The 19,425-nt window shown below is 37.3% G+C and overlaps 1 protein-coding gene across 7 annotated transcripts in view; it reads left to right on the forward strand.

Annotated features, from left to right (window-relative positions):
• The window catches only part of MDGA2 (MAM domain containing glycosylphosphatidylinositol anchor 2), an 819,485-nt gene that overhangs the window by 549,708 nt on the left and 250,352 nt on the right, over positions 1–19,425 (forward strand). For 6 of the 7 annotated variants that reach the window (XM_059056743.2, XM_067028497.1, XM_067028498.1 and 3 more), the window contains one exon: positions 13,683–13,952. In XM_059056743.2, the coding sequence (XP_058912726.1) occupies positions 13,683–13,952 (270 nt within the window). Of the gene's footprint in view, positions 1–10,194; positions 10,212–13,682; positions 13,953–19,425 lie in introns of those variants that run through there. The other variant, XM_067028502.1, reaches the window with a different exon arrangement.

A 19,425-nucleotide genomic window follows, 5' to 3' on the forward strand; every position in this document is an offset into this window, starting at 1 on the left:
TTCGATTCAATATCCTTCTGTTTGAAAACATTCTCTGGACTCAACAATGTGTTCAGCCAGTGCAGAAGGCTGGTAAGTTAAGACCCATAGAATAATCCTTAACTAATGAAGGACAGGAGTTGGTAGGTAAATACCCCAGCCAGCCTCCTCACTTTTCAGAGGGAGAGTTCTGAGATGTGTTCTATCTAGTTTTCCAAAGGGTCCCCAGCAGCAGGGAGTCAGGTTTCTCACAGTGACAACTGCTCATTAGTGCTCCATTACTGGGTTTTCTCCCTTTCTTTGTCTCTTCTCTTCTCCTTCAGTATTCTTCCTGCCATCTCCACCCAAATGAACTATTTTCTTATATTAGGACCTGCTTTTGGGAGGATTCAAAATAAGTCAAATACCATCCTAGCTGAGGATTTTTTATTGAAGTTCATTCCGGTGGGTTCTTTTTTATTGTTGTTTTATTGGTTTTAGGGATTTTTTTTGTTTGTTTTTTCATGTTCTTCCTTCCTTGTGATTTTTCTCTGTGACTCAGTATTCAAAGAATACTGAGTCAAAAAATCATATGTCTCAGATTATCTCTAACTCAAGGCAACTGGCAGCTTTTACCATAGTTACCTATTTCATATCAATTTAATTGAAGCGTCGGGGGTGAAAAACTAAGTTCCTTTTTAAAAATTAAAAGGCCCAGATCCATGGAGAGCCAAATTACTAAAAATATAAAGATGATTAGCACTGCATTGTTTTCAATATTTTTAAACCATGTTTATCTTCAGCTAGCTGTTATGTTAGGTAGTAGCCAAAGCAAACCCACCAATACAATAGTATTTTCTTCCTACAGAATGTATTCTTAATTAAACCCAAACTAAATCTTTGTATTACACATCCAGAAGACCTCACGAGGAACTGACTCTAAAATTAATGGTCATGAATCCCAGTCTACAAACTCAGGTTTGAAAGAAATATATCTTTATTATTCTATAATTCAACTTCATTTTTATTTCAACCACCTATTCTGCCATAATTTCAGAAATTGTATCTCAGTCAACGTGGAGTTCCATTTCCACCAGATTTTATTTAAATTCTAGTGGGTGCTATATTATACCAAGGTGTGGGGCATGAGATCTGGATCTTTTTGACAGGCACATATTGTCTAAGATCTCCCTCATTCCTGTTGTCTTGCCACATTCAGTTCTGGCCCCTCTCTCTGCTTCCTCCATTCCATTATGTGGGGCTGGGGCTGTTCCCCTGAGGTGTGGAGCCTTTCCCATGAGACTCACTATGGCCTGTCTGTGTAGCCAGTCATACTTAGTGACCTCAAAGCAGGAAGGGACCCATGCATCCCCTCTGCTCTTGAATATGCAGATGTTCAGGATTTGGTGTGAGAGTCAAGAAGCCAGTCCTCTCTGTCTCAGACCAACTGAAGTAACTGTTGCTTAGCCCAAGAAAACTTTTCTTTTTGTTGGCCAGGAGGGGAGGAACTGAAGGGAACATGAGAAGAATTCTCTTCCTCAGAGATATTTCCTAAAATATACTTTCCGTATTGTAGTTATTGAAGGTTTAGGATTTTGGAAAATAAAAACCACAGACTGTTTGGTCTCTCCTCTCTTTGGTTTCCCTTCCCTTCTTTTCCCTTTCTTTCTCTTTCTTTTCTTGTCATTCTACTTCATCACATCCTTCCCAGGATGAATACTTTATAGATCTATCTATCTATCTATCTGTCTATCTCTCGATCTCTCATATTTCCACAACGGAGAACATCAAGCATACTAGAATGTTGACATACCGATCTTAAAGGAGCCAAGTCTCTAAGACAACTGCTGTGGTGACCCATGCTTTCCATCATTGAGTGCTGGCAAGATTTTCATTCGGATAGTCTGATGGGCACTTTTTTATGAGCACTGTATACAAATGAGAATGTTTATAGCTGGTGGTGTATGTCTGTGCATGTGTCATGTTAAAAGCAGACTTAGTCGGAATAATTTTTATGTAATTTGAGCCATGTTTTGGCAATAACTATAAAACATGTTTACAATAATCTATGATTTTTAAAATATACTATAGATGCTTCACTTAACTTGATAGATTTCCTTTTTTACTTTATGTATTTCACCTTTTTCTACTTTTTACTTTGGTTTGATGAACATCCCAAATAAAAATTAACATACTGTCCACTCAGTGTTTCTCTTGTCTCTTTTCAACTTCTCTGTTTCTTTCTTTATTACTTAAAATGAGCTTCAAATAGTAATCTGTCTCTGATATGTTACTGTGAAGAATGACTGGATATCTAGATCCTGCAGTATGTTTTAGAACAATGCTCTTGTCTCATGGTTATAAGGAAGCTGATGATCTCGATGGCTTTACATGTTTATTCTTACATAGTGATGGGATAATTCAACCAAAACATGCAATAGATATTTAATGAACACTCAAACACATACATGTTTTACTGCAATGAGATTAATCTTTCTTAATATCCTAATTACCTATATAAGTGCAGAGATTTCAAGAGCACTATAAAAAAACTAGCATTCACTTGCACTTCACTTTTGCCTATGAGCTTTTTTTTTTGTCTGACTTATCTATTTTTTTAACACCTTTATTGGAATATAATTGCTTTACAATGGTGTGTTAGTTTCTGCTTTATAACAAAGTGAGTCAGCTATACATATACGTATATCCTCATATCTCTTCCCTCTTGCGTCTCCCTCCCTCCCTCCCACCCTACCTGTCCCACTCTCTAGGTGGTAACAAAGCACCAAGCTGATCTCCCTGTGCTGTGCGGCTGCTTGCCACTAGCTATCGATTTTACATTTAGTAGTGTATAGATGTCCATGCCACTCTCTCACTTTGTCCCAGCTTACCCTTCCCCCTCCCCGTGTCCTCAAGTCCATTCTCTAGTAGGTCTGCGTCTATATTCCCATCCTGCCCCTAGGTTCCTCATGACCTTTTTTTTTTTTAGATACCGTATATATTTGTTAGTATACGGTTTTTGCTTTTCTCTTTCTGATTTACTTCACTCTCTGTGACAAACTCTAGGTCCAACCACCTCACAACAAACAACTCCATTTCCTTTCTTTTTATGGCTGAAAATATCCCATTGTATATATGTGCCACATCTTCTTTATCCATTCATCTATTGATGGCCACTTAGGTTGCTTCCATATCCTGGCTATTGTAAATAGAGCTGCAATGAACATTGTGGTACATGACTCTCTTGGAATTATGGTTTTCTCAGGTTATATGCCCAAGGGTGGGGTTGCTGGGTCATATGGTAGTTCTATTTTTAGTTTTTTAATCACTTTACGTTCCCACCAACAGTGCAAGAGGGTTGCCTTTTCCCACACCCTCTCCAGCATTTATTGTTTGGAGATTTTTTGATGATGACCATTCTGACTGGTGTGAGGTGATTGTAGTTTTTATTTGCATTCTAATGATAAATGATGTTCAGCATTCCTTCATGTGTTTGTTGGCAATATGTATGTCTTCTTTGGAGAAATATCTATTTAGGTCTTCTGCCCATTTTTGGATTGGGTTGTTTGTTTTTTTAATATTGAGCTACATGAGCTGCTTGTAAATTTTGGAGATTAATCCTTTTCCAGTTGCTTCATTTGCACATATTTTCTCCCATTCTGAGGGTTGTCTTTTCATCTTGTTTATGGTTTCCTTTGTTGTGCAGAAGCTTTTGAGTTTAGTTAGGTCCCATTTATTTATTTTTGTTTTTATTTCCATTTCTCTAGGAGGTGGGTCAAAAAGGATCTTGCTGTGATTTATGTCATAGAGTGTTCTGCCTATGTTTTCCTCTAAGAGTTTTAGAGTATCTGGCATTACATTTAGGTGTTTCATCCATTTTGAGTTTATTTTTGTGTATAGTGTTAGGGAGTGTTCTAATTTCATTCTTTTATATGTAGCTGTGCAGTTTTCCCAGCACCACTTATTGAAGAGGCTGTCTTTTCTCCATTGTATATTCTTGCCTCCTTTATCAAAAATAAGGTGGCCATATGTGCGTGGATTTATCTCTGGGCATTCTATCCTGTTCCACTGATCTATATTTCTGTTTTTGTGCCAGTACCATCTGTCTTGATTACTGTAGCTTTGTAGTATACTCTGAAGTCCAGGAGCCTGATTCCTCCAGCTCTGTGTTTCTTTCTCAAGACTGCTTTGGCTATACGGGGTCTTTCGTGTTTCCATACAAATTGTGAAATTTTTTGTTTTAGTTCTGTGAAAAATGTCTGTGGTAGTTTGATAGGGATTACATTGAATCTGTGGATTGCTTTGAGTAGCATAGTCATTTTCACCATGCTGATTCTTCCAATCCAAGAACATGGTATATCTCTCCATCTGTTTGTATCATCTTTAATTTCTTTCATCAGTGTCTTATAGTTTTCTGCATACAGTTCTTTTGTCTCCTTAGGTAGGTTTATTCCTAGGTATTTTATTCTTTGTGTTGTAATGGTAAATGGGAGTGTTTCCTTAATTTCTCTTTCAGATTTTTCATCATTAGTGTATAGGAATGCAAGATATTTCTGTGCATTAATTTTGTATCCTGCTATTTTACCAAATTCATTGATTAGCTCTAGTAGTTTTCTGGTAACATCTTTGGGATTCTCTATGTATAGTATCATGTCATCTGCAAAGAGTGACAGCTTTACTTCTTCTTTTCCGATTTGGATTCCTTTTATTTCTCTTTCTTCTCTGATTGCTGTGGCTAAAACTTACAAACAATGTTGAATAATAGTGGTGAGAGTGGGCAACCTGGTCTTGTTCCTGATCTTAGTGGAAATGGTTTCAGTTTTTCACATTGAGGACGATGTTGGCTGTGGGTTTGTCATATATGGCCTTTATTATGTTGAGGTAAATTCCCTCTATGCCTACTTTCTGGAGGGTTTTTATCGTAAATTGATGTTGAATTTTGTCGAAAGCTTTTTCTGCATCTATTGAGATGATTATATGGTTTTTCTCCTTAAATTTGTTAATATGGTGTATCACATGGATTAATTTGCATATACTGAAGAATCCTTGCATTCCTGGGATAAACCCCACTTTATCATGGTGTATAATCCTTTTAATGTGCTGTTGGATTCTGTTTGCTAGTATTTTGTTGAGGATTTTGCCTCTGTGTTCATCAGTGATATTGGCCTGTAGTTTTCGTTCTTTGTGACATCTTTGTCTGCTTTTGGTATCAGGGTGATTGTGGTCTCGTAGAATGAGTTTGGAGGTGTTCCTCCCTCTGCTTTATTTTGGAAGAGTTTCAGAAGGATAGGTGTTAGCTCTTCTCTAAATGTTTGCTAGAGTTCGCCTGTGAAGCCGTCTGGTCCTGGGCTTTTGTTTGTTGGAAGATTTTTAATCTCAGTCTCAATTTCAGTGCTTGTGATTGATCTGTTTATATTTTCTGTTTCTTCCTGGTTCAGTATCAGAAGGTTGTGCTTTTCTAAGAATTAGTCCATTTCTTCCAGGTTATAGTTGCTCTAGTAATCTCTCATGATCCTTTATATTTGTGCAGTGTCAGTTGTCAATTCCTTTTTGATTTCTAATTCTTTGATTTGAGTCTTCCTCCTTTTTTTCTTGATGAGTCTGGCTAATGGATTATCAATTTTGTTTATCTTCTCAAAGAGCCAGCTTTTAGTTTTATTGATCTTTGCTATTGTTTCCTCCATTTCTTTCTCATTCATTTCTGATCTGATCTTTATGATTTCGGTCCTTCTGCCAACTTTGGGGTATTTTTGTTCTTCTTCCTCTAATTGCTTTAGGTGTAAGGTTAGGTTTTTTATTTGATATGTTTCTTGTTTATTCAGGTAAGATTGTATTGCTATAAACTTCCCTCTTGGAATTGCTTTTGCTGCATCCCATAGGTTTTGGGTTATCATGTTTTCATTGTCATTTGTTTCTATGTATTTTTTGATTTCCTCTTTGATTTCTTCAGTGATCTCCTCGTTATTAATTAGTGTATTGTTTAGTCCCTGTGTGTTTGTATTTTTTATAGATTTTTTCCTGTAATTGATATCTAGTCTCAGAGCACTGTGGTCGGAAAAGATACTTGATATGATTTCAATTTTCTTAAATTTACCAAGGCTTGATTTGTGGCCCAAGATATGATCTATCCTGGAGAATGTTCCATGGGCACTTGAGAAGAAAGTGTATTCTGTTGTTTTTGAATGGAATGCCCTATAAATATCAATTAAGTCCATCTTGTTTAATGTATCATTTAAAGCTTGTGTTTCCTTATTTATTTTCAGTTGGATGATCTGTCCATGGTGAAAGTGGAGTGTTAACATCCCCTACTATGATTGTGTTCCTGTCGATTTCCCCTTTTATGGCTGTTAGCATTTGCCTTATGTATTGAGATGCTCTATGTTGGGTGCATAAATACTTAACAATTGTTATATCTTCTCCTTGAATTGATCCCTTGATCATTATGTAGTGTCCTTCTTTGTCTCTTGTAACAGTCTTTGTTTTAAAGTCTATTTTGTCTGATATGAGAATTACTACTCCACCTTTCTTTTGATTTCCATTTGCATGGAATATCTTTTTCCATCCCCTCACTTTCAGTCTCTCTGTGTCCCTAGGTCTGAAATGCGTCTCTTGTAGACAGCATATATATGAGTCTTGTGTTTGGATCCATTCAGCCAATCTGTGGTTTTGGGTTGGAGCATTTAATCCATTTACATTTAAGGTAGTTATTGATATGTATGTTCCTATTACCATTTTATTAATTGTTTTGGGTTTGTTATTGTAGGTCTTTTCCTTCTCTTGTGTTTCCTGCCTAGAGAAGTCCCAGAGAAGTCCCTTTAGCATTTGTTATAAAGCTGGTTTTGTGGTGCTGAACTCTCTTAGCTTTTGCTTGTCTGTAAAGGTTTTAATTTCTCCTTCATATCTGAGTGAGATCGTTGCTGGGTAGAGTAATCTTGGTTGTAGGTTCTTCTCCTTCATCACTTTAAATATGTCCTGCCACTCCTTTCTGGCTTGCAGAGTTTCTGCTGAAATATCAGCCGTTAACCTTATGGGGAATCCCTAGTATGTTATTTGTTGTTTATTCCCTTGCTGCTTTTAATATTTTTTCTTTGTGTTTAATATTTGATAGTTTCATTAATATGTGTCTTGGAGTGTTTCTCCTTGGATTTATCCTGTATGTGACTCTCTGTGCTTCCTGGACTTGATTAACTATTTCCTTTCCCATATTAGGGAAGTTTTCAACTCTAATCTCTTAAAATATTTTCTCAGTCCCTTTCTTTTTCCTCTTCTTCTTCTGGGACCCCTATAATTCGAATGTTGGTGCATTTCATGTTGTCCCAGAGGTCTCTGAGACTGTCCTCAGTTCTTTTCATTCTTTTTTCTTTATTCTCTCTGCAGAAGTTATTTCCACTATTTTATTTTCCAGGTCACTTATCCATTCTTCTGCCTCAGTTATTCTGCTATTGATTCCTTCTAGAGAATTTTTAATTTTACTTATTGTGTTGTTCATTATTGCTTGTTTGCCCTTTACTTCTTCTAGATCTTTGTTAAACGTTTCTTGTATTTTCTCCATTCTATTTCCCAGATTTGGATCAATTTTACTATCATTACTCTGAATTCTTTTTCAGGTAGACTGCGTATTTCCCTTTCAGTTGTTTGATGTGGTGGGTTTCTACCTTGCTCCTTCATGTGCTGTGTGTTTCTCTGTCTTCTTAACTTACTGTGTTTGAGATCTCCTTTTCACAGACTGTGGTTTTATAATTCACATTGTTTTTGGTGTCTGCCCCCAGTGGCTAAGGTTGGTTCAGTTCGTTGTGTAGCTTTCCTGATGGAGGGGACTAGCACCTGTGTTCTGGTGGATGAGGCTGGATCTTTTCTTTCTGGTGGGCAGGTCTGTGTCCAATGGTTTGTTTTGGGGTGTCTGTGACCTTATTATGATTTTAGGCAGCCTTTCTGCTAGTGGTCAGGTTCTGTTCCTGTCTTGCTAGTTGTTTGGCATCAGGTGTCCAGCGCTGTAGCTTGCTGTTCGTTGAGTGGAGCTGCATCTTGGCGTTGAGATGGAGATCTCTGGGAGATTTTCCCCATTTGATATTATGTGGAACTGAGAGGTCTCTGGTGGACCAGTGTCCTGAACTTGGCTGTCCCACCTCAGAGGCACAGGACTGACACCCAGCCAGAGCACCAAGACCCTGTCATCCACATGGCTCAGAATAAAAGGGAGAAAAGAAGAAACAAAGAAACAATAAAGTTATTAAAATAAAAATAAAAAATAAATATTAAAAATTTAAAAAATTAAAAAGTAATTTTAAAAAAAGAAAGAAAGAGCAACCAAACCAAAAAACAAATCCACCAGTGATAACAAGCACTAAAAACTATACTTAAAAAAAAAAGGTCAGTCAGAACCCTAGGACAAATGGTAAAAGCAAAGCTATACAGACAAAACCACACACAGAAGCATACACATACACACTCACAAAAAGAGAAAAGGAAAAACTATATATATATTGTTGCTCCCAATGTCACCGCCTCAGTTTGGGATGATTTGTTGTCTATTCACGTGTTCCACAGATGCAGGGTACATGAAGTTGATTTGGAGATTTAATCCACTGCTCCTGAGACTGCTGGGAGAGATTTCTCTTTCTCTTCTTTGTTGGCACAGCTCCTGGGATTAAGCTTTGGATTTGGACCCGCCTCTGCGTGTAGGTCACCTGAGGGCATCTGTTCCCCACCCAGACAGGAAGGGGTTAAAGGAGCAGCTGATTAGGGGGCTCTGGATCCCTCAGGCCAGGGGGAGGGAGGGGTATGGAATGTGGGGCAAGCCTGCGGCAGCAGCAGAGGCCAGCATGATGTGGCAACAACCTGAGGTGTGCCGTGTGTTCTCCCGGGGATGTTGTCCCTGGATCCTGGGACTCTGGCAGTGGCGGGCTGCACAGTCTCCCAGGAGGGGAGGTGTTGATATTGACCTGTGCTTGCACACAGGCTTCTTGGTGGCTGCAGTAGCAGCCTTAGCATTTCATGCCTGTCTCTGGGGTCTGCACTGATAGCCGCGGCTCGCACCCATCTCTGAACCTCATTTAGGCTGTGCTCTGAATCCCCTCTCCTCATGCACCCCGAAACAATGGTCCCTTGCCTCTTAGGCAGGTCCAGACCTTTTCCCGGACTCCCTCCCAGCTAGCTGTGGCACACTAGCCCCCTTCAGGCTGTGTTCATGCAGCCAGCCCCAGTCCTCTCCCTGGAATCTGACCTCTGAAACCCGAGCCTCAGTTCCCAGTCCCCACCCGTCCCAGTGGGTGAGCAGACAAGCCTCTCAGGCTGGTGAGTGCTGGTCAGCACTGCTCCTCTGTGGAAGCATCTCTCTGCCTTGCCCTTTGCACCCCTGTTGCTGTGCTCTCCTTCATGGCTCCGAAGCTTCCCCATCTAGCCACCCACAGTCTCTGCCCATGAAGGGGCTTCCTAGTGTGTGGAAAATTTTCCTCCTTCACAGCTCCCTCCCACTGGTGCAGGTCCCGTCCCTCTTCTTTTGTCCCTGTTTTTTCTTTTTTCTTTTGCCCTACCCAGGTATGTGGGGAGCTTCTTGCCTTTTGGAAGGTCTGAGGTCTTCTGCCAGCCTTCAGTAGGTGGTGTTCCACATGTAGATGTATTTCTGGTGTATTTGTGGAGAGGAAGGTGATCTCCACGTCTTACTCTTGTGCCATCTTGAAGATCTCCCTGCCTATAAGCTTTAAAGGCACTACAAAAATTAATCTTAAATAACAATAGTTTCAACTTACAAATTAAAATATATCAGTAAAACAAAATTAATAAATGTTGTATGTGTCCTCAAAATGTATGGGTATATTTAAATATGTTTTTTGTGATATGGCGTAGGACCTCCAAAAGTCAAAATGGTTTTAAAATATCTCTGTCAAATGCATCAGAGTCAAATATAAAAATTACATCGTTTAGTGACTACATTGTTTACACTAGTCATTCATTTATTCATTTGCCCACTTATTGATTTGCCTACCAATATTTATTAAGCACAGTAACTGTACAAGCACAGGATGAGACTATGGGGGTAGTAATGAAAACAATGACAAAATAAAATGCTTTTTCATTGCATGTTTTGTACTAGGTACTATTGTGAGCACTTAACACGTGTTAAATCATCTCACCTCTGTAAGACAGGTAATTATTTTCCTCCATTTCAACAGTGGAAAACTGAGGCACTCAGGAGTAGAAGAACTAGCCCAAGTGCACACAATTATTAAATAATAGCAGAGTCAAGAACCCAGGTATTGTTCTCCAGAATTTGTGCTCTTACCATTCAACTATCAGGCCATATTTCAGAGAATGCAGTCATGATGCTTCTGTCTGAAGAGCCACAGTGGAAGCCTAATGTTATAAGATGTGATATGAAAGGGAAAATAAGGGAGCTATGGAAGCTTATAGCAAGGGACTTAAGTAGCCCAGGATGAAATCTCTTCTTAAAATATTTTTAATAATACACAAAAATATTTTTCAATGTTTTCCCTACTTTAATTTTTTTCTCTATGGCATGATTTACACTTAAGCTTGATGAATCCAATGACCCTATGGTTCTTAAGCATAGCCTCCTAGTTTAACAAAGCTGATATTTATAGAATCAAACGTAAGATGCTAGAACAAAATGACAACAATTTCACCTTGATCTCTTTAGAATTTAAAGCTTTAAAATTTTGTTACTAAAATATGTATGAGCATTCTTTTTTTTTTTTTTTTTTTTTTGTGGTACGCGGGCCTCTCACTGTTGTGGCCTCTCCCGTTGCGGAGCACAGGCTCCGGACGCGCAGGCTCAGCGGCCATGGCTCACGGGCCCAGCCGCTCCACGGCACGTGGGATCCTCCCGTACCAGGGCACGAACCCGTATCCCCTGCATCGGCAGGCGGATTCTCAACCACTGCGCCACCAGGGAAGCCCTGTATGAGTATTCTTGAAGTCATTAGCTCATTTTGGGGTCTTTGTGGGACATTTTTAACATCAGGGATTATAATGCCTGATGTTAAAATTATAAAATTTTTTAAATTATTTAATTATTAATTAAAATTTTATTATAAAATTTAAAAATTAAAATTATATTTATTTTTAAATTATAAAATTAAAATGATAACATCAGAAATAATACAATCTTTAATAAAACTAAGTTGGACAGTGTGCTGTTTTCAATTTAGATTTGGAAAAGAGAATTTTTAATAAGATTGTGAATACACTTCTGCAATGCACTGTAGGTAAAACAGTGGTCTGTTGTTATTTATATATTATTTTATGAGCTTTGAAATTCTCTTGAACCTTTTTCTTTAAATATTGTCTATCTAGTAGAAAAACAACTCATCCTTATCCAACTCAATTTCAGGGGCAAATATTTCTTAGTGTCACCATTGTGTGTTTCTATAATCTAAACATATACTATTAATGGTCCTTAGGCCTTGGGACTTTTAATTTTACTAAAACATGATGTAAAACAAATGAGTTTTACTAATATAATGTAACTATTGGACTGTGTACAATTGTATTATAACTAAATAGCTTTGTAAGATTATATTATTTACTCAAACTAAGCTATAGGGATTTCTTTTACTTTTTCATAATGCTATGTCAATAATTAAGTATAATATCTATTTTAAAAATATTTAATTAGTAGTTTCTTTTTTATCAGTTTAACAATATTAAATAACTCCTTGAGATGCTTTCTTTTCTACCAAATTGCAATGCCTTTTGCCTCTTATTTTTATTTTGTGAATTCCCAATAGGTTTATCATAGATATTTATAAATTCAAGTCAACATCTCACAAGGGCAATTAAGATACTTTGGAAACATCTGTGTTCCTTAAGATGATGTTAGAAGGGCCAGCATGCAACAATGATGTTTAAAAAGGTCCTCCAGGCATTCCATACCTATTCCACAGAACCATAATTATAATATGGAGTTGTCTTCTTGCTCTCCTCTGGCATCTTTTCAAATTTATTTTTTATTGAGGCAACACTGACTAATAATATTATATAAGTTTCATGTGTACAACATTATATTTCTACTTCTTTGTACCCTACAGCATGGTCACCATCAAAAATTTAGTTTTCATCAGTCACCATACAGTTGATCCCCTTTACTCATTTCACCCTCCCCCTGCTCCTTTCCCTCTAGTAACCACTACTCTGTTCTCTGTATCTACGTGTGTGTTTTTGTTTCGTTTGGTTTGTACATATATTTGGGGTTTTTGTTTGTTTTTTATATTCCAAGTATGAGTGAGATCATATGGTATTTGTCTTTCTGACTTATCTCACTTAGCGTAATACTCTCAAGGTCCATCCATGTCCCAAAAGGCAAGTTTTCATCTTTTTTATGGTTGAGTAGTATTCCATTATATTCAAACAAGGCAGACAATATTGAATCACATAAGGAGTTTACCTTCTATTTTGAGAAAAGCACTCTCCAACTCTAAGCTGCAATTAATATCTAAAAACATTACACAGTACAATTGAACACTTTGTGTTCCCAATATGAATAGATTTCAGTTTTAACTTTGGCATCAAATATTTCTGAATGTGTGAACTCAAACATTGGCCTAATGCATTCCCCCTGTTTTTATTTAGGAATGCATTATATAGGCTGGCACTGTGGTATAAGCAGAAAAAAAAGTTCTGTATGTGAACAGAGCTTTTGTGCAGTTTCTACTTTGAGTTTTTGATGAAAAGTCTGTAATAGGGCATTTTTTATTGAATGGATATTTATCTACAATTTTTTTTTTACCTGAAAAGTTGCAAGCAACTTATTTTCACTGGGGAGATTATTATAACCCAAACATTGGAGTGGTGGTCGTCATAGTTTGGTGACTATGTTTGAACAGTGGTTTATTTGTTTCTGAGTTTTAAAGCAGTGGTTATGAAAACTCATTGCTTAAACTTTCTGAACAGAGAGTTTAGAGAGGAAATATGGGGGCTGCTTTTTTTAATTTATTTTTTTTAATTAATTAATTTATTTTTTTGCGGTACGCGGGCCTCTCACTGTTGTGGCCTCTCCCATTGTGGAGCACAGGCTCTGGACCCGCAGGCTCAGCGGCCATGGCTCACGGGCCCAGCCTCTCCGCGGCATGTGGGATCTTCCCGGACCAGGGCACGAACCCACGTCCCCTGCATCGGCAGGCAGACTCTCAACCACTGCACCACCAGGGAAGCCCAAGGGGGGCTGCTTTAAATTACATGATTTTGTTATTCCTTTCAAGATGAAAAACCAGGCCCACTGCTTAGTAAAATCCTCCAGTGATCTTTTATCTTACTTGGTTGTGTTCAGGTTGCAAAATATGTATCATTTCACCTCAGAATGATCCAAAAATTAAATAAATGACAATCTTCACCATGAAAATACAAGGACTAAACAGCTGCAATATTTATACCTGGAAGGATGAAAGAGATTGTCAGCATTAAAAGAGAAAGGGATTTTTGTTTTAAAACTTTAATCCCTCTTATCATTCTAATTTTGGAACAATAATCCAAGAATACATAAATTTTAATTCCCTTCTCCATGTGTAAGATCTTAAAACAATTCCATGGGTTTATAACATGTAATTAAAATGAGTAACCATTCTACATGATTTATACTTGACTAATAAGGTAAGATTTTGGCAAAAGAGAACAATATTTCATTTTAATTGTTTGAGGAAATAAAAGCATAGTTACTCTAGTTGTAGTAGATCTAAATAGGTGCATGTTCTTTTGTTTATGTCTTTTAGCATCTCCGTCAATTAAACTCTTGGTGGATGACCCTATAGTTGTAAATCCTGGAGAGGCCATAACATTAGTATGTGTTACGACAGGAGGAGAGCCTGTACCCTCTCTCACCTGGGTCAGGTCCTTTGGGACTCTGCCTGAAAAGACTGTTTTGAATGGAGGAACTTTAACCATACCTGCCATCACCTCAGAAGATGCTGGTACTTACAGCTGCATTGCCAATAATAATGTGGGAAACCCTGCAAAAAAGTCTACCAACATCATTGTGAGAGGTAAGTTTGCATAGAAAATGTTACAGCATAAATTTCTATATTTGCATTGAATAGTTTTCATAATATATTTTTGTGATATTATGGAATAGTTTTATAATATGTTCTTAATAAAAAAAAATGATTAAAATCCAAATGTGGCATAGAGCATTATGCATTGTTATACAGATCGTGTATTAGTTTAAGGATTTAACAAATGCACCAATAAACATTTATTGAATCCCTATTACATGCAGAGCTTTAAATTGTGGGATTACATAGAGATCTATAAAACATTATCTTGTACTCAAGGATTCTACTCTCAGATAGTGAAAATATATATATATCAATTTGTAGCCATATGATTCAGTATTTGGCAAGCATGAGTAAAAGCTATAAACATAAAAATTATAGTAGTTTCTGGCTGAGGTTATTATGGAATATCTAATGACATTTGCATCAGGTCTTGTAGGCTGGGTAGAGTTTTAACAGACTGAGATTAGCTAAGGTCATGGAAAAGTCTGAGTTAGTCAAAGGTAAAGTTTATTTGAGGAATTTATATAAAAGGTGGTTCGCTAAGTCAACAGCAGTGATGTTCTAGCTAGTGTGCTGGTGCTGCCTGTGGAAGAGATGCTAACCTTCCATTTCGGAGAAGGTGAAGTCACTGTGCAAGGAAAGCATATGCATCTTCATTTCTCACTTTACCTGGTGTGGTCCTGGGCTGGGGGTGGAGGATGGTCACCAAGGCCTCTAAAGTTAAAATAGACATCCATATGCCCAAGAGGACTCTTCCAGAAGACAAATGAAAATTTATCATTAATGAAGGATTATAATGGAAGCAAAACATAGTTGAGTATATTGAGATAAACGCTTGTGATTTTGTGAATGTAGACTGTGGTGGTTTTAGTGACCATAGTTATCCTTTACCACCCAAACTATCAGAAATATGCTAGTTGGCCAAAAATATACTCTAGTCAAAATATTGTTACATTGTAAATCAAGACACTGTGGATTTCACAGCTAATAGTTTCATGTCTACTGCAAAGCTAAGGAGAAGGGGAGAAGAATAGACTAAGTTAAAATGCTAGAAAGCTTTCTGTTCTTACCTAGTTTTAGCTGTTTTTCTTGAATAAATCTTTCTCAAATTTTATGAAAGCTTTGGTTAATTTCCGGAATTCTTAAAAAGTTGATTTTTGACATTTTTGCCTGTGTTTTTGTTGCTTTTATGGAGGACCAGATTTTCAGAGACCTTTATTATGCCATTCTGGAAGTGCTTCTATCTGTATTCATTTTTTCACAAAAGGAGGGGATAAACCACAGACTAATAAAAACATTATCGGAGAGTAATCCACAAACCACTTTGGATATATATTATAGGGTAGAACAAATGCACAAATATATATTGCTTTTATTGAGAACCAGGGTTCTCACTGTGGGAGAAGGAAGATACAAATATAGAAGGACAGAGATCTAGTGGTATTTGTTCAACTTGAATTGGTGGTATTAGGATTTTTTCAAATGTATATGTTTTTCAAGAGTTCATGATTTTTGCTCTGTCAACTGAAAGAGCTTAGAAGCAATGATACTCTAGTAACAATGAAAATATCTGACACCCAGTTCTTGGTTCTAAACACTATGCCCCCTTGGGGAAAAAAAAAAAAAAAACAAGGAACATTTGGAGAAATAGATGATTCCAGGGCAGGGGCTGGGAAAGTAGAAGGTGAACCTGGGACGTATTTTGTGCCAAAAAGCAAAGAAGACTCAGAAGGCTAAAAAAAGGGTGGGGGAGGGAAGAAATAAGTGAGAGAGACTAAGAAGTACAAACTCCCAGTTGCAAAGTAAATGAGTCATGGGTATGAGATGTAGCACAGTGTGGGGAATGTGGTCAATAACTATGAAAAGTAAAAATAAAAATAATAAAGCATCTTTTTTAAAAAAAAAGAAGACTAAAGAAAGCTCAAAGACTAAGGGAAATATCAAAAGGACATAGGAGACAGCTTAAAGTGACTCCTGTTGGCCAAATTAGTGGCAATTTGAGCATTGAAATGAGTTAACGATGATAATGGTTTATAATATGTTAAATTACAATTTCATTAGTCCATAGTAATAGTAAAATGAAAAAGAAAAATAGAAATGAAAAGCTCTTCTTTCCAGAAGGATCCCAGCTAAAAATCATAGAAGGAATGGTAGAATAAAAGAAAACAACCATTCTGCAATCCCCGGTGTAATAGTTGGTTCCATCAAGGATTATTAATGGATGCTGAATTATTGGGTAAAATATTTGGATATTAGAATATTATTAGAATATTAGAATATTAGAATATTCACAAGATATCCAAGTATCACCCCAAACTACAAGCTACCCCTTTGTAGTTTTTACTAACTACAAAGCAGGAAAGGTAGCTTTTCAGTTGAGAGATTCAGCAGTCTCCACTCTAACCAAATGATCAGACTTAGGGACCACCAAAAGGGACAATTTGACAGGAAGAGCCTCCTGATGAGATTTACTAAAAAGCCACAATATCACCTATGTAGGTTTCTCACCAAAAAAATGTCAAACCTGAACCTAATCATAAGTAAACAATCAGATAAATCTGAACCAGGGTTTCTCAACCTTGGCACTACTGACATTTTAGGATGGTAATTCTTTCTTGTGGGAACTGCTCTGTGCATTGTAATATGTTTAGACGCATCCCTGACCTCTACCCACTACATTCCAATAGCACCTTGCTATGGATTGAATGTTTGTGTCCCCGGCCACAAAGTTCATATGTTTATATCCTAATCCCCAAGATGATAGTATTAGGAGGTTGGACCTTTGGGAGGTGATTAGGTTGTGAGGGTAGAGCCCTCATGAATGGAATTAGTATCCTTATAAAAGAGGCCCAACCTAGGTTCAATCCCTGGTCAAGGAACTAAAATCCCACAAGCCACACAGATTTAAAAAAAAAAAAAAAAAAAAAGAAGCCCAAGAAATCTCCCTTTCTCCTTTCACCATTTGAGATTATAGCAAAAAAAAAGTCCATGAACCAGGAAGTGGGTCTTCACCAGACACTGAACCTGATGGCACCTTGATCTTGGACTTCTCAGTCTCTAGAATTGTGATAAATAAATTGCTGTTGTTTATAAAAATTAAAAAAAAAAGACACTGTGGATACTGCACTATCTGCTACAAAATTGTAAGCCATACAATATTTAGTAATTGCAAGATATACCATTATTTTATGTATCATTATAAAATAAAACATCATGCCAATTGAGCTACCACAGTGTCTTCCTATGAGATCAAATGTTATTGAAAGAAGTCTTTCAGATTTGTTATACTTAGGTTTTCTTTTAAACTGTATATCACCTATTAGCATACATAAAAAGGAAAATAAAATAAAAATCAGTTGATTAAATTATTCCTAAAACTTCACAATCAGAACCAACCCAACTTCTAAATCAGTTTTCATCCCAGTCTTTGATGACTGTGGTTTTCTAAATCTAGTCTGATCATAGGATCATCTGAAACTATATTGAATCCCAGTACAACTGGCAAAATGTCTAGCATAAAATGTTGGTGTTGCTCAGGTACCCTCCATAAAGAACTAACTCAATTCACAGCAGTAGATGCTCCCAGAATGATTTGCTCCTCCTCATCTCATCTAGAATTTTTCATCTGTGTTCTTACAAAAGGCAGTTTTCAGTTTTGACATGAATGACCTAAAATAAATACAGCCTTAAAAATGTACTTCTCAAATTTGTAATTTCTTTTTTATGCCTTAAATTTATCTGAAGTGTACATTTGCATAGTCATATTACCAGTAGAACTTCTCAGCAGTGGCATTTACATAATTCATAAAATTGAGTTTGTATGTAATCTTACTGAATATAGAAGTAGCCTTGGTTAACAGGTCCTAGGTTAAACTGTGGGGAGAAAAACTACTACAATAATATGAGGCATTTGATTTCTGCCACAAAGGCCAAGAAATTCAGTTAAAGAAAAATGGTTTTCTTCTTATTATATCAAAGAAATTATTTTCAAGTCTTCTGAATTTGTAGACCTCTGCAGTGTCTTATATTAACTGTGTCATGGACACAGCAAAAACAGAACTCTAGGTTCATTTTCCCCCCATTCCTTTCTATAATTAAATCAAGATCCACAGACCAGGTTTTCTGAACAAGCACGACAATATCCTGTGCATAGAATTCCCACTGCCATTTGAGAATATCCATGAACAAAATAAGATTGTAGGATGCAGACAGGAATAAAACTCTAGAAACATTTCTGAAGTGTCATTTGCCTTTAAAAAAAAAAAAGAGAACACTAAATAATGTAGATAATCCTCCATGTAGATAACAAGCTCCAAAACTGAAGAATCTCATATGTTTTAAAGTTTTGTTAGGTATTCATAAATATAGCAGCAGTGCCTTTTCTTATGATCCTTTAAGAAGTTGCTGTGATTGAGCCACATTTCTCTCAAGTTAGGAGAGAAACAGCAGTTGCTTAATGCATTTGATAAGAAAACTATGTTGATTTCCTAGGTGCATGTGGGGTGGCCTGAGGTCAGTGCTTTCCAAACTTTCCCACCTAAAGTTCTCTGTTGTTGTGAGTCACTGTATTTAGAAATGCCCACATTTCTCTTCCGTCATGAATTGAATGAGCCGCTGTCTTGAGCAAACATGGTTCATAACATGACCAAGACTTACTGTATCTTAGTGTCCTGTGGTCGTATAAAATTTTATTCAGTGGCTTAATCTTCCCCTGCTTCAGAAGAAAAGTCAGCAGACCCCATAACTCTTTTGTTCATTATTAGAAATAGAGCATCCTACAGTGCATTCAGGTCACAATAATGCATTTAGTTCAGTGTTTTGGATACACGTTCCAAAATAGTAATGAAACTCCAAACCTGATTTAATGTAAAATTTTCTCCCCTGCCCAGCTTGGGTCCACTTTGGGCTGCACACTTGCAGTGGGAAAGGCGACAGGGGCTGGTGTGGTTGGCTTCTTCCTGTTTGTTTGTCTATTCTCTACCCTCCTCTCCACCACCCCGTCCCTGACCTGATAGCCAGATTCTGAGCTTATAGCCAAATTCTGACCTTCCTGGCTTGGGGCAGGGTAGGAAGGTCTTCTCTATATAAAACATTTTTTTTTTCTTCCTTGGCACATTAATGGACTCTTAAGAGATTCCTCTACCTAGAAGAGATGCACATCTGTGTGCAACAAGGAGAACTCTCTAGTCACGGATTCTCCCAAGACCACTGATGAGCCACATTCCCTGAGCATATCATGCCCTACCTCTACTGCCTTTCTGCTGAGAGCTTCTCTCTCTTCCAGGTAGCCAACTCAGCAAAGCCCAAGACAAGAAGCCCATACTTCCTCTCCTTCCGTGTGTGACTCACAGCTGTAAGCAGAAGCTCTTACCAATAAATTCTGTGAGAGCAGAGAGATTCCAATGTAGCCACCTCTATACTGTTGTCACACAGGTTTTGGTTTCCTCAGATATGTCAGGCA

This window comes from Kogia breviceps, chromosome 3, assembly GCF_026419965.1.
Source record: "Kogia breviceps isolate mKogBre1 chromosome 3, mKogBre1 haplotype 1, whole genome shotgun sequence".
Lineage (NCBI taxonomy): Eukaryota > Metazoa > Chordata > Mammalia > Artiodactyla > Physeteridae > Kogia > Kogia breviceps.